At 44.0% G+C, this 15,120-nt stretch overlaps 1 protein-coding gene across 2 annotated transcripts in view; it reads left to right on the forward strand.

Moving 5' to 3' along the window:
• Sfl (N-deacetylase and N-sulfotransferase sfl) overlaps window positions 1-15,120 on the forward strand; it is a 46,703-nt gene that overhangs the window by 19,282 nt on the left and 12,301 nt on the right. For both annotated transcript variants that reach the window (XM_077685189.1, XM_077685194.1), the window contains exons 9-13: window positions 166-294; window positions 1,646-1,828; window positions 2,197-2,293; window positions 9,782-9,905; window positions 13,052-13,226. In XM_077685189.1, the coding sequence (XP_077541315.1) occupies window positions 166-294; window positions 1,646-1,828; window positions 2,197-2,293; window positions 9,782-9,905; window positions 13,052-13,226 (708 nt within the window). The remainder of the gene's footprint in view (window positions 1-165; window positions 295-1,645; window positions 1,829-2,196; window positions 2,294-9,781; window positions 9,906-13,051; window positions 13,227-15,120) is intronic.

Consider the following 15,120-nt stretch of genomic DNA (forward strand, 5'->3'; position numbering starts at 1 on the left):
TTCTGTAGTGAATGTGTAAGAAATTCATAATATCCAGAGTTTTGAATTGATGATGGTCAAATTCTTGATCCTTTGCTGCATTCCTTTTTTTTTTTTGTAATGGTAATGAATCATTGCTGTCTATTATCTGTTTGGCAGCACCTGTAGTTCTTATTTTCCTTGCAGGTATTGCCTCGACAAACCTGTGGCCTTTACACCCACACCATTTTCCTCGAGCGATACCCAGGGGGCAGAGAAAAACTCGACCGGAGTATTCATGGGGGTGATCTCTTCTACCTGTTTGTTTACAATCCGGTAAGGGACATAACTTGTTTCGATTTGGCAGGGCAGAATAGAAAGCCTCAGAAGTTATGCAAAAGTTCCACAGCAGTTCTTTAAATAACCTGTTATGGAACACTCGTGTATTGGCGAGCACCTCTTGCAGGGTGTGCTATGTATACCTTGCTGCTATATTGCTTGGGGTCCAGTTGTGGGTATCAGAATTGTACATTCACACATCATTATAACAAAATTGCACAGGGGGTGAGAATTGATTAGTTATAGCCAACATTTGTCTTAAAAGTAGCTCAATATGCCCCATATTTCATCACATTCACTTAATCTGTAGTGTTTATATTAAACTGCATATTGTAGTGACAAAGGAAACATTGTACCTCTTTTATGTCATTACTGTAGCAAAGCAGTCCTCTTGCTGTTTTGTTTTCAAAACTCGGTGCTTCCTTGGTCACCTATTTCCTCAGAGTGCCTTGCATGTCAACCTTCGCAGCTGCTTGCTGCTGAAATTTGCCTCTTATGTTTGTCTTGTAGTATTTGTGGCACCGATATGAGAAATCCTACTCGCAAGGTCACCAAATGAATGCTTGTTGTCTTTGACAACAATTAAAAAACTGGCACCGACCAAGAAGTTTATAAATCCAAAAAAGACGTTTCGGCTCCCATACGGGTGCCTTGTTCACAATGACTTTGGTGCCCTTTGAAGGTGGCAACTCGGCTGGTTACAGAGATGAACTGGCAAATCTGAGTGATGGCGGGTTGGCCGTACGCCTGGTGTAAGTTGATGAAAACTTACCGCTTATTGTCTTTAGTCTCGCATCATACATGGTCATTTCAGCAGCTTTGAGGAATGCTAGTGGGTGCACTCGAATGGTCAGTTGGAGGCTGCCATGTGTCTTCAGTAAATGTTTGGTGCTCCTGTTTAAGGACTGTTGAGAAAACTGCGCCGTTAGTACATATGAACCTCTGTATTTATGTTATGTACATAAATAATTAGTTGCGATGGCCATTAACATTTCTCATCGTTGGTCGCGGGTTCGATTCCCAGCCGCGGCGGCCGCTTTTCTGATGGAGGCGAAAAGCAAAGACGCCCGTGTGTACGAGATTTCGGCGCATGATAAAGATCCCCAGGTGGTCAAAATTAATCCGGAGCCCTCCGCTACGGCACGCCTCATCGCCTGCGTTGCGTCGGCGCGTTAAACCCCACAATCAATAAATCAATTTCTCATTGTTCTCTTCTGCCAACTGCCCATCTCCAATCGTGATACCTCGTGCAGCAATTCCCCTGGCTTTTAGTTGATCGCATGTTTTACGTTTGTCTGCATCCTGCTGCAAAGGCCTAACGATGGAGTGCTGTTTTCTCTGCTTACAGATCAACATCTTTATGACTCACCTGTCTAATTATGGAAATGACCGCCTCTCCCTGTACACATTTGAGTCAGTACTGAAGTTCATCAAATGCTGGACTAACTTGAAATTGAGCACCATCCCACCACTCCAGCTGGCTGAGAAGTACTTCCAGATGTACCCTGATGAGACGGACCCGATTTGGATGGTGAGTTTTAGTAGGGCAGGTGTGCTGCTTTTTGGGGTTTGAATCTTCATTCCACTGGGTCGGCAGCCATTTGTTGAGGTAGATAAGTGCGTGTATTGAAAAATATTCATTAAAAAAAGCATTGCAGTGGCAACACTGAACTTTATCATTTGGATTATTTTTTTAAATATTTGTAATCTGTGTAGTTGCAGGCTTCAATAGTAACCTTTGCCGAGGGTGCTTTGAGTAGTGTTTCTGTATCTGAAAAGCTCATCCTAATGGGTACACTTTTTATGTTTAATTTGTGTCGTAGTGCAGCTCTCTCATTTAGCTGAGCACTTGTGCTTTCGAAGCATCACCTACCCTCTCCTGAACAACTTCTTTTTTAGAACCCTTGCGAAGACAAACGGCATCTATCAATCTGGTCATCTAGCAAGTCATGTGAACAGCTGCCAAAATTTCTAGTCATTGGTCCCCAGAAGACAGGTGAGTACAGTCGTCACGTGTCCGAATGAAGTTAAGGGCAATTTACAATTTGCCAGCTGTGATGCACTAACTTTCAGGGCAACATTAAGACAGGAATTGTTTTGGCTGTTGGAGCTTCTCTTAAAGTGCACAGGAGTTGGAAATTAAAACGATCCAATGTATTTCTTTTTACCCTTCTAATCCACAAACTGCCACGTGCAAAACTTGCACGCAGCCATCCATACCGGTCATTATTTCCCTCACGGGCAGTGTGGTAGGTAATAGACATTTTTGCTACTGCAGTAAGCATCCTGCGTCGGAAAGTGCATTAATATACACTCTGGAAGGCTGTGTCTCCTTCCCTGAATTTTCCTGACTTTTGCTGGTTTCTTTTTACGTAAACCAGTGTAAAGCAAATTTAACTCTTTCGTTACGGCGGGAAATTGGCCAATTTTTAAGGGTCTAACAAAACATTTTTTTGCGTTGTACATATTGGTTAGGCACACATTGCAGTGACGTAAAATGCAGATTATTCCACGCGCTTTCCAACGACACCAGTTTTAATAATGTTTTCTTAAATAATGATTGCGAAAAAAATTATCGAATTCGCAATTTCTATCCACGCGTCGAAGAAAATAAGAAAACGTAAGTTGTGTACAATAAACCACCAGTAGTAGAAAAAATTGAGAATATACATTTTGTAGGTAGACATTTCAAAAACCCGTCCTAGAAAAAAAATTGAGTTTTGCAGTACAATTTGTGAGATATAAAAAAAATGTTAGCCCGCGTGGTGCCCGTGCCATGTGGTGAAGCCCAACCACAATATCAAATTTTGCTATTTTGGATGGTTCTCTAGAAGAAATATGGTGGTTTGACATTATTAAAGGTCCAAATTAGCCTCCACGTGATGTAAAAACACCTTGTCAATGATTATGACCGGCCCAGTATTGAAGGCAAGCAACCGATGTGAAAAAATCCGCTTGGAGTTGAGAACCAAACTCTTTGGTGGATGTTTGTTGACGTTCTGATGATCACTTATCAGTGAGAACTTTCATTTGCGGTTTATTATCATGTTCTGACTCACTATGGTAGCCTTGCTTGCAGGAATAAGGTATGATGCGCTAGAATCATGCCCAGCAAGCTTTCACCACCAAGCCGCCATCGGGCTGTGAAACGAGTTCAGCACTCCGAGCCTACTACATTGCAGCGCCACCTAACAATTTCGAAGAGAAACAAATACAAGGCTGTTGGAGACTCTGTCAGAATAGACAGTACTACTAATAAGCGACACTAGACCTCCGGAAATACCCTCGTATGAAACCGAAACTGGCCGGTGAACACCTGGCGGTGTTCAAGGCCGATTGGAAGCGTTCTCCTCGTCTGAACTGACACCCGACGACTTGGTGTTATCGCTTGACTTTCAGCGGAAGCTCTTATCGCAGAAGCAAGGCGTAGATAAAGTGGAAGCGCGAGCGGCATGCTTGTTTGAGGAGCAGTAGCGGGCAACGGAGGCGCCATGGCAAATGAGCTTGTAGTTGGGTAACTGCGTAGTAGCGCCAAATATGAATTTCGCAATGCAAAAACGAAACCGAAACTTCTGGAAACTGGTTGAAAATGGCAGGCACACTTGCTAGACATGCGGGGGACTATCAGAAATAAGCTTTGGGAGAATAAAGCTGCCCTTTGTCCGGACCAAAGATCATTAGTGAATAGCTGGGGCCATTTTCAAGTAATTATCACCTCTCAACGCTGTCGGACTACAAAGCTGACCGCATTATTTGGTATTTGACTTGCCGGGAGCCTTTTGATAAAAAAAATATTATCGTAATGCAGCCTAGCGACGATCTGCATGCTTTTTTTTCAAGTGCAGCAGCCACGCCCCCTTCCTCAAAAACACACGCACCTCAGCTCGCAAAAAACGCCGTCAAAAATCTCAATGTCGCCGGAGCGGGAAAATTTAAACTGATTCTAAAAGGGCAGTGCCTAGACTAACCACTGACTGCATTAGGTGCACGAGAAATGACTACAACATGTCGAAATAGGCGATATAAGTCATCGATCACCGGTGATCGATTTGAATAGGCGTGGTAACGAAAGAGTTAAATATGCATGTGCAAAGTTGCCCAACATTCGCAACATTACTCCTGGCTCTCACTTTGCCTTACGCTTTGAACACTTTAGAAGTCTTGATGTGCTTCATAAAATCAGATCAGAAGAAACCTGGTATTAAACATTTGTGTAATTGACTGCCACACAGCACCTCTGGGGCACTCCAAAAATGTTGCTTTTGAAACAGTAGCAGCGAGATGAAACAAGAAACTCAAGAAGAAGCGAGCCAGGATTCTATTCCTGCCATGGAGAGAAGTCTGGTCCATAAATTTAAAAGCAAAGCTGTCTTTGGCTCTTCAGCCAGGTTTGGAGGGGGTGCTGCTACTCTCTGGCATCGTGCACTGCTGGGTTTTATTTTACAGCCAACACTAGCTGACTCGCGGTGGGGAACAGGGGGTTGCATGGTGAAGTGATATAAAATAGATATAAAATAGTGCTCACTTCCTCAAACTGCTCCCGATGGGTTGGCTATCTTGTATTTCTCTACGCACTCGCCACGGCTCATCGTTGTGAATAATCAGCAACTAGCACAAGAACACTAAAAAAATATCACGCCAGTTCATTTCAACCCAGGTAGGCTGAAAGCTTCACGTTACGTCGATTTTCACCTCTGTGTGGAATTCGCCAATTTTTTTTGCTCCGTCATGGGTTGGATACTGTGATGCTATGTGAGTGAAAATCCACAAACCGTTCGTACACGGCCATCCCGACATCTGCAAACGCAGCCATGCATAGTCATTGAGCACTCCGGGCGCCGGGCGGCTTGTTTATTTTAGCCCAGATCTCCACCTTGTTTTCCAAGACGAGGCTGAGCATGTTTCTTGGGATCTTGAAGGATGCACAACATCAGATGTCTTCTCTCTGGGCTCAACTTGATTGATAGTTTCCAACTTTAAAGTTGATGGCACATTCTGCCGCTTCATGCTGGCCGTCACACAAAAACAAAGGCAACGCATAGGCAAACGACACAGGGAAACAATGGGGGGAACGCCCACAAGCTGACTTTGCTATGTGCAGGAAAGGAAGCAGGTGCCATGTTTACTCGAATCTAATGTGCCCTCAATTCTAATATGCACCTGGTTTTCGTGACTGGGAAAAAGGAAAAGGGCAAAGTTTGATTTACGGGTGCAAGAAGTTCATTTATCATCCCGTTAGGATGGCTCTCGTGTCCCTCTAGTCCTTACATACTCTATGGCCAACCGCGTACGAGGGCCACCCTTCCTAACTCAAACCACGAAAATTCAGAAAAATATTTAAAAATTTTCATGGAGAAGCTGCCATGGAGAAGCAATCTTCTGTAGAAGGGGGTGCACTGCATGGTGCTACGTACATTAGTTGCCCTTCTTCGTCGGTGTAAAGTAAAGCGTGGGCTTGCTATCTTGGTCTTGCTGTCTGAAAAAGGGTTGCTTGCTATCCGCAAGTCTTTCTTTTTAATTTTGTGGCACAAGGAGCACTCGCACGGCCCCGCAGAGCCTCTCAAACCAGCTGCACGTGACCCTTGTGCCTTGCAGATAACACGCCCTCCACCCACCAGAGGAAGTAATGGCCTCTCATGCGTGCGCACTTCTTGTGTGGGCATGCCTGCATTCCTGCATTGCTGTAGTGTCTGGCTTGCAGTAGGGGGCCTTCATTCTAAACAGAACGAAGACACATACTGCAAAGTAGGGTTAAAAAATCTGAGATTTATTTCTTCCCGTGCTAAAGAAGGTAAACCTCGGTTGGATATTTGTTTTTGTTTTGGCATTGCCGCAGGCTGTGCAAAAGTGCGATTATAGTTGCTCTGCTATGTTGATAATGATAAGCAACCACCAGCACTGTGTCAGGTGGTACTCGATTTTAGCGCGCATGCGATGTTGAGACATATTTTATGGAAGAGAAGGGGCACACGTTAGAATCAAGGGAGTACAGTATGTTGAGAACCTGATTGGCTGTGTGAACAAGCACACTGGCTGTGTGAACAAGCACACCAGGGCAGACCAGGGTTAATTTCTATTTGTGGGAGCTGGCAATTAGCCCGGGTACGAAACATTAGAGCCATGTATGTGCAGTTAATAGTTTGGAGCTAGGTGGTTTGTTTGGCCATGTGGGAAACCCAACTTATGGGGCAGATTTGCGCTGTTTGAAGTTTGGTATACCGTCACGCCATGGGTGGCCACTATTTTTGTTTGATACAACCGTAGTTTGATATAAGGGGTAAGTTGATGTAAATGGGTTCAATAGTTGTGTTTGACTGTGATGCAGATTAGAACGGAGGGTCAGATTTAATTCGTTGCATTCGACATTTTGTGGATAGTGGGTTAGCGATATAACTGAACCGTGCAATTTATAGTACTGACCACGGTGTAAGATGCACTTTTAGGTGTGGACACAGCAGCGCCAAAATCTGTAAAATAGAGTTGGTGGCGCCATGGTGCCACGCGTAGACCTTTGATTGAAAGGACATCTGGGGGCAGAACTCCTAACTAAGCTTTGCAGGGTCCTAGGCTTCAAGTGGCTTGACCAGCGACCGTTCGAAGCAAGGTGGTTTGCAGGCATCAGCGGCATGCGTGTTAAACAACGTTGTTTGTGTGAGCTCACCGTGTGAGCTCACACAACGTGATTTTGACGCGTAATTTATTGCATTGTTTAAACAGCTGCAGGAGTTCGGGCATCCTAAGTTCATTAAGACATGCACACAGCTCCTCTGAACATGGTACACCGGCAGTGACTGACAACATCGATTCGTCTCCGCTGCTTCGTGGGTGAACTTACCCCAGTTGTGCAGCGTTATTTACGACGAAGAAACATCAGCGTACTTGCCGCTAGTTTAATCCATTTCAGAAGCTGGGCTACTTTTCTTGTATGTCGGGGCGTTGTTCCGGCAGCGGACGCTTTCTTTTTTCCGCTGCTTGTACTGAGTATAGCTGGGGGGGGGGGGGCTGTAGCCAATGGTAAAATCGACGGCGCTGCATTGTTTGCGAGCCCGCACCTCTTCGACATTCAGTGGTACTTCCCCTCCAAGCTCCGAAAAGTACCCTTTCGCGCAACCGCACTCTCAGAGAAATGCTGACAGCAAGTACCATTTTCTGCCGGGGATGGCTACAGAGCACGCATTCATTTGTTTAGGATCGCAGGGAACGTTAAATGTTGTCTTTTTTTGCCAGCCATTGCAGTATGTACTCAATAAGGCAGTTGCACCCCATTTTTTCATTGCGCAAGCATAAAATCTCACTTGTGTGAGTGCTCAACATAGCTACCGTGGCACACATTCCCTTCGGTTTAATATTTTATACCTTATTTTGATCATTGATTGATTGATTGATTGATTGATTGTAGCGTTTAATGTGTTGACGCAACGCAGGCGATGAAGCGCACCGTAGTGGAGGGCTCCGGATTAATTTTGACCACCTGGGGATCTTTATCGTGCGCCGAAATCTCGTACACATGGGCGTTTTTGCTTTTCCCCTCCATCAAAAAAGCGGCTGCCGCAGCCGGGAATCGAAACCGCGACCTCGTGCTCAGCAGCACAACGCCTTAGCCACTGAGCCACCGCGGCGGTCATCCTAGAACACGTTGAAACACTGGGCCCGAGCGCAAGGGCTTTCCGACGGCTTCCTTCGAATTATCGTCTGCACCACTGGCCAACGGAACCGGCCAAGCCGCGGCGAGCAGATACGAGCAGACGACCGGTTGCGGAAACTGCCGAGAAGGCCTGATAAGGAGCCGAAAAGATCCGAACACCTCCGAGTGGCCGGCGCTCTGGCAGCTTCTTTTCTGTGTCGCTGGAGGGCGCTGCAGTCAACGGTCTCAACGTCGGTAGTTTGGCGACTTTATTAAAATGACGAGTACACGTTTGTTTTGCAAGCTGTGTCCTCACCTAAAAGTGTATCTTAGACCGTGGTACTAACCATGCACAAATGCACTGAGCATTGGAATGCGTCAAACCCCTGCTGCATTTAGATTGGCTCATACAACAGAATTAAATGTTGCAGAACGCCAGATGCAGTGGCCAGACCTAATTGCTTGGCTGGCTTGTTGTGGTAGCATATTTCTGTGAGCCAGGTAGTGTAGAAGAAAGTACAGCATGTTGTTGGGCTAGTTGGTGCTGCATCGTATAAGTAGAAAAACTATAAAAGACGGGACTAGGACGAAGGGGACAGGACGGATGCAAACTCATAACTAACTTTATTGGAAAAACGAACATGAATCCTTACCATTTCTTACACATGCGCACAATGCAGCCATTTTTTTTTCCTCTTTACTTTTTCAATGCACCATCCTTTAAAAATTCAAACTCAATGTCATACAAAGTAACAGAAGGCTCGCTGACACAATTTTTATGGTTCTTGCGAATACAAAAGGCTTCTATCAGCTTGCGGGCAACTCGTTCCCGGCTTCAGCCCAGAACTTTTGTTGCACGCTGGGCAGAAGCCGGGAACAAGTCGCTCGCGTCAATGAGTTCGAATTTTTAACAGGATGGGGCATTGAAAAAAAAAAAAAAAAAAGAAAAAAAAAACTTGAGGGGAAAAAAAATGGCTGCATTGTGCGCAATGTAAGAAATGGTATAGATTCATGTTCGTTTTTCCAATAAAGTTGGTTGTGAGTCTTGGTGCCTTCCCTGTCCCCTTTGTCCTAGTCCTGTCTTTTACGTGCAGTTTTTCTACTTATAAGGTGTAGAAGAAAGTTTTTTAGTCCACTAACGTTATGTGCTTGTGCATTGTTCATGTGCTGACTGCTTGACACACATGTTGCTATTTAAGCCTTTGCAGTCCGTTATCAGGCCCTGCACAGTCGTACACGGCAACACAGCCGTAGTGGTCCGGTGTTGGGGTACACCAGACTTAGGTGTTCAAAGTTAAATTTCGCGGTTTTTCTCACTTTTTTCTCACAAGTGGGGAAAAGGTCCAGACCGGAAAGTGTTAAAACCATGTGCATCAAATCATGCTCATCAATTGAGAAAATATACATTTTTTTTGTTGATTGTTTCTAGTTCCTCCAGCCTTTACCTATCTTCTTAAACACTACATTGATCTGGGCTGGAATGTTACAGCCTAAATTGATAATGCTTTGAAAAGACAGCTGACTTGTGAAATGTCACTGTGGGCGCGAGGGTGTAACACCATAACTGATGGAATTCGTTTGGTAGATCATACTTGGGCACGAACTTTCAGTGGTGTGGTGAAGATTTCTTGGTTGTCTGAACTACTAGGAGCACTCTGCAACGGCGGATCTTATATGCAGGCTGTTTCTTGAGCGTGTAAAATGTAAAATATGATTTTTTTTTGTCAGCGGAGTTTGAAATTTATTCTTGAATCAACCCAGGTGTTAACCATCACTTTGTTGCAAGCCTGACTGTTCTAAGTACTATATGTAATCGAGGTCAGTGTTACTCAGTATTTCTTTTTGTTAAAACTTTTCCAGGCACAACCGCACTGTACACGTTCCTGACTTTGCATCCAACCATAGCAAGCAATCACCCCAGCCCAGACACTTTTGAAGAGGTGCAGTTCTTCAATGGAAAAAACTACTACAGGGGCCTTGACTGGTAAGGGAATGGATAAGCGTAACATAGCTGGTGCCGTCTTATTGGGTGTAAAACCGAAAATTGTAGAGCTGATTCCGGATATGCAGAAAGCACAAGTGTGCTTGGGTGTCAGAATGCCCATGACATTTGCTGGCAAAATGTTTTCTTACGCTTTTGCGTCATGGCGTTTGTTACATGTAAAACGAGTTGGCTCCCTCTGTTCCCCGCACCCTGCAAGCTCTGATGAGAGTGTGATTGGTGTGATCATGTTTGAGCTTTGAATGGTGAGAGTGACAACTGTGCAGGTGGTTTGCGTAGGAACACGCTAGCAGCAGTAACAGATTTCTGGTAAAATTTATATTGGAGATGGCGATCTGCTTCTTGTGTGACTAAACAATTTAGTCTGGCCTAGTCCTGATGCGTTTTTCTATAGTGGTGCCTATGTGAGGAAGTGCCCAGGTGCTAGTTGCAGCTTTTATGTAATTCTGTGTTGGAGCATTACATACGAGGTTTGCCGAGACAGATGGAGTGACACCATACTGATGTCATGCAAAAAGGAAAAAAAAAAAAAAAACTGAGCGGTGACTTACCCCATGTGATGAATGCCAAACACTTTTGTTTCCTTTGAAGAAAGTGGAATTATCAGAGAAACCATGATACACGCAAAGCACAGTTAAAAATAATAATTACAGTCCTGTTCAGACATAGAATTTGTTGAAATTATATAGATTTAATTTTTGTAGGACCGTTATGATACTTGTCCACAGTAAAGGTTGTGGCATCCAATGGAAGTGGTGTTTAAACTATATGATCCAGAATTATTTCACCAAAAGCGCAATATGCTTGGGGCTTGATTGAAGCCTATCTAGTAACCATTTGCCTGCACAAATAAAAGGAAGCTAGGCTGCAGCTCCTTTCCCTTTCCTTCTGCTTCAGAAGATCATGGGGCAGGTGTGCTTGTTACCTGCTAGAGTATTATAACTTCTGATCAGCACAAATATCACACTCGAAAAGTTGGGTTTGTTGTGGTACCATTGCATTAATGGTCCTTAAAGGAGCCATGAAGACATAGTACAAGTTTGTTTTATTCGAAAGATTTGGTGTTTTATATTGCCCCCAGCGCTAGTCCAGCAGCAAACGATAGTTTATGCACTAAGAAATTAATCAATGTATGTTAAAATTTTGATTCTCCCTCCAAATCCTGTGTTTTATGAGGTCGTCCGCGATGACGTCAGATAAGCAGGCCTTGAAGTGAACGCGAACGCGGCACTAGGCACCCAGCGAACATTAGAGCCTTGTTTACCGTCAGTCCTCCCAGATGGCGCTACCATACCTTGGCTGACATTTTCCCGCCTTTGCTTTGTTTTTGACTGTATTTGCGCCTGGCTTGTTTTTGTTATGGTAGAAAGTAATCGTGTTGGGAAACATGGGGTATACTCGACAAACAGGGTCACGTAAAGACAATGTCGCTTACACTAATCGGCCTGTGTCGTAGCAGACAAGCTGAAAGCGCCATACTGCTGTGCAGCTATGACAAGCCAAGTGTGCGCAGTACCAACAACAGCATGCTCTGGTACTTCAATGTTTACGTGTACTTTCGTAGCTTCCATGCTTACCCCACCATTTTTACTTCTATAAAATGAATACCTATATGCATTACATTTAAGTGAAAATATCTCGTGAAGGAAGATTATTAGCCCTGCATAACTTGCATTTGCTTTTGCCACCCTCTGCCAATCGCAGAGCGGTCTGGTATGACATGATAGGTTCTGTTGCGGGAAATGAGCTAGTGAGTTGCATGGCAATTCACTTTTTTCCTAATTATATAGCTTATTTGAGCGAAGTTTACGTTAAAAGTGGTGTCAGTATGATTCTAATGAGGCAATCTTTCGAATGAACCAAACTTGTGTTTTGTCTTCATGGCTACTTTAATCACTAATAGGCAACAAGCACGGCTCAGTGCCTGCCCAGCTTTGAAGGGACCGTGAAGACAAATTGCAAATTAGGTTCATTCAAAAACTTTGGTGACCCAACAGCAGGGAGGCCAGTTCTAACACAAACTTCCAGCAACTAAGCTGGATAGTATAGTACTTTCTCCTCTGGGTCTTTATGACATCACTAAGTCCTGCTTGTACGATTAGCGGCCTTTAAGACAAACCACCACCAAGAAACGGGATTATGTGATTTTAGTGGCGCCTCCAGTTTTGTTCGATCGTATAACTTAGTCTGTCATGCAGTTAAAACCCAGATAACCTTGTTTTTAGTATGTCAACGCTCAAGTCGTGCAGCAGGTACTTCGGCAGCTTTTCAATTGGTCTCTTTTATTTGCCTGCTCAGAGCAGTTTTGAGCAGCTCCGAGCAGCTCCAAGCAGCTCTGTATTTTTATTTACCCATAGAATTTCTATGGCGGGAGCACTTTTGGGCTGCCCAGGAGCTGCTAAAAGCTGCTGTGAGCAGGCAAATAAAAGAGACAAGATATTTATCTTCCACTAAAAAACATCTTTGGGAGAATGAATTGAGTGAGTGGCCTAGAGCTAGTTCTTTCAAATTAAGCAAAGTTGTATTTTGCTATAATTGCCCCTTTAAAGGAAGGAAAGCAGCTGTATTGCTGTACTGTAACTGTCTTCGCTCTACCCAGGAGCACAGTAACTTCGGTGATGTGCAACTTGTTGATACCACTCAACTTTTTTGTCTTCCTTCCTTTTTTTTTGCAGCTCTGTTTCTAGGCTCTTTTGGAGGGGGGGGGGGGGGGGCAGCTTTTTGTAAGCTGGTAGCAGTCTTTACTGTGCAGGAGCAAAAGAAACGAAGCCTGTATGAAAAGGTGGTGGTACGTGGGGGCAGGGGTTCTTAATCAGCTTTGACAAAATGAGGTTTGCCCAAATGGTAATAGCAGGGTGTAGCCCAACCAAACACATACCAAATCACACAAAAGAAAAGAAAGAACGAAAAAAGGAGGTGGTCCATTGGAGGCATTTTTAGTTTTCGTTTCTATCGCTTGCGGCTATCTGCCCTAAATTAAGGCATTATATTTTGAAGTGACACATTCCTTATGTTTGTAGTGGTGTGAGCGTTACAGGGTGGTCGTCTGATTTTCCTGTCTCGCAAAATTGCCAGCAGTAAATATGTAGGGGCCTTGTGGGCCTAAACGTGTGCACATTCTGGCCCAGGTACCAAAGCTTTTTTCCGGCACCCAAGAATGGCAGCGCTCCCTTCCTGTTTGAGAAGAGCGCCAACTATTTTGATGGGGAGCTGGTGCCGCAGCGTGCCCACGCCCTCCTGCCTCGTGCCAAGTTGGTCACCATTTTGATCAGCCCCACCAAGAGGGCCTACTCCTGGTATCAGGTATGCCTTTCGCTCTGCTCGCTGGGGCAGTCCCTTTCCATTCTCGCACAGGCACCAGAACCGGCCAGAAAGGGCAGGGCCCCTCGTTATAGCCAACTGCACGTTTCCTGGCATGCCTCATGCAAGGTCTTGTCTGTACACAAATGTGTAAAAAAAATTTTTGAGACGGCATAAAAATTTTAAAACGTTTCCTGAACCAAATTGCAGTCTACTTATAAAGCTTTTGACAAGCCTGAAACATTCAATCTGTACGATGCATTGCTGCTATGGGCAGGCTGACATTGATATGGAAAGTGATGATTTTGAGAAAAAGGTAATCTGAGGGACCTGCATGTTATTAGGTGTGATATCATTGAGGGAATCGAGCTGAGCAAATTTCAATGACAAATGTTCACACTTGCACTCAATCAACAAGCAGCAAATGGGCTGTCTTCCAATATTGGGTCATTCCTCGCCAAATGTCCCAGGTCTGGTGCACGACCCTCTCCAATTTTTCTGGAAAAATTTTTTGTGGATTCCTGTGTTCCCAAAAAGTCCTAATTGTAATTTTGCACATCAAAATTTTTCTTCCATTTGGCAACCCTTTAAAAAGATGCGGTGCTTGTGCAAATGGCGTCAACCTTGTAAATTTATTTAAAATATTCTTTAGGGGATGGAAGCGTGAAACTGTGGTTTTGGCACGTGTGTTTCCTGGCCTCTTTGATCAGTGAAACTCGATGTCATACCAAAATGTTTTACCTCCGTTTTTGCTGATAGAATACAACTAAAATGACGTACTTTCAGTGATTTTTTTCAAATATCTTCGACCAGGCGAAGCGAACCAAAAAAAATTTTGAAGTGAGACCACTTAATGTACAGCCGTGAGCTTAAGTGAACGGACCATGGGAGCAGTGGCCAAAACTGACCGCTGTGCTGTTTGGTTGTGAGGAGCCCACTGTCGACAGTTTTGCACAGTGCAGGCGCCGTCTATCATATCAGCACAGCATCCATGCCACTATCACTTGCTTTTTCGCGACTGCCTCTTTCTTTGATAAATCAGTGCCAGGGGAAACTAAGCCTATTAGGGTTAGAGGAACCCTGCCGTGTATTGCCATATCTCTGTAAGCAGTGGAGTTGCTTGATATGCGGCAATGCTGCCACGCTGTGACTTTGTTGGGCTCGTTACCTATTTATTAGCTCTTCTTGATCACACAAATTTCCATTAATGTATATTATACCAGGCACTAATATAGTGTCAGCTAATGTACGTGCCTTTCTTCTAAATTGGAAGATATGCTTATTTTTGTTTTAATGTGGAGGGTTATGTACAATACATATTTTTATTTGCTTATACTGTAGGCGAAGCCCTCAACTCTGGATAATAATTTTTGCAGACTATTGCAGTTTTGTACATACCTGCCAATAAAAAATGCGGAAATACTATGATTATTTTCAAGTTCAAATAATGTAATTCAAGGTTATAGTTTGCATGCATTTCGGCACTTGCTGAGCATACAAAAACTTCCCCCAGTTCGATGGTATTGCATATTGCAATGGAGGTTTAGACTACCAATTGTATAGGTGGCTGCGTTATGCTTGACATAACTACAAAGTTGGATGTTCCCGATAAGTTACTGAACAGTACATCTGCTGCATATGACGCGCAAAATTTCATAAGTATTGTATCCATATATTGCAGCATTTGCAGAAATCGTAGCGGGTATGTTTGCCCTGAATATTTATTTAAGTTGACTTACATACCAAAGTATGCCACGTCGCCACTGTGCTCAAAGCCAGCGAAAGATGGTGTTTTGTCTTTTTTTGTCTTCAACGGCACTGTGTTTGTGTCTGCTTCAGTATATGACGAGGGGGCACACCAAAATAAGGAGCCAGCGAAATCAGTTTTTTTTATTGT

Source organism: Haemaphysalis longicornis, unplaced genomic scaffold (assembly GCF_048455015.1).
Source record: "Haemaphysalis longicornis isolate Haplotype H1 unplaced genomic scaffold, Haemaphysalis longicornis Haplotype H1 scaffold_1, whole genome shotgun sequence".
Classification (NCBI taxonomy): Eukaryota; Metazoa; Arthropoda; class Arachnida; order Ixodida; family Ixodidae; genus Haemaphysalis; species Haemaphysalis longicornis.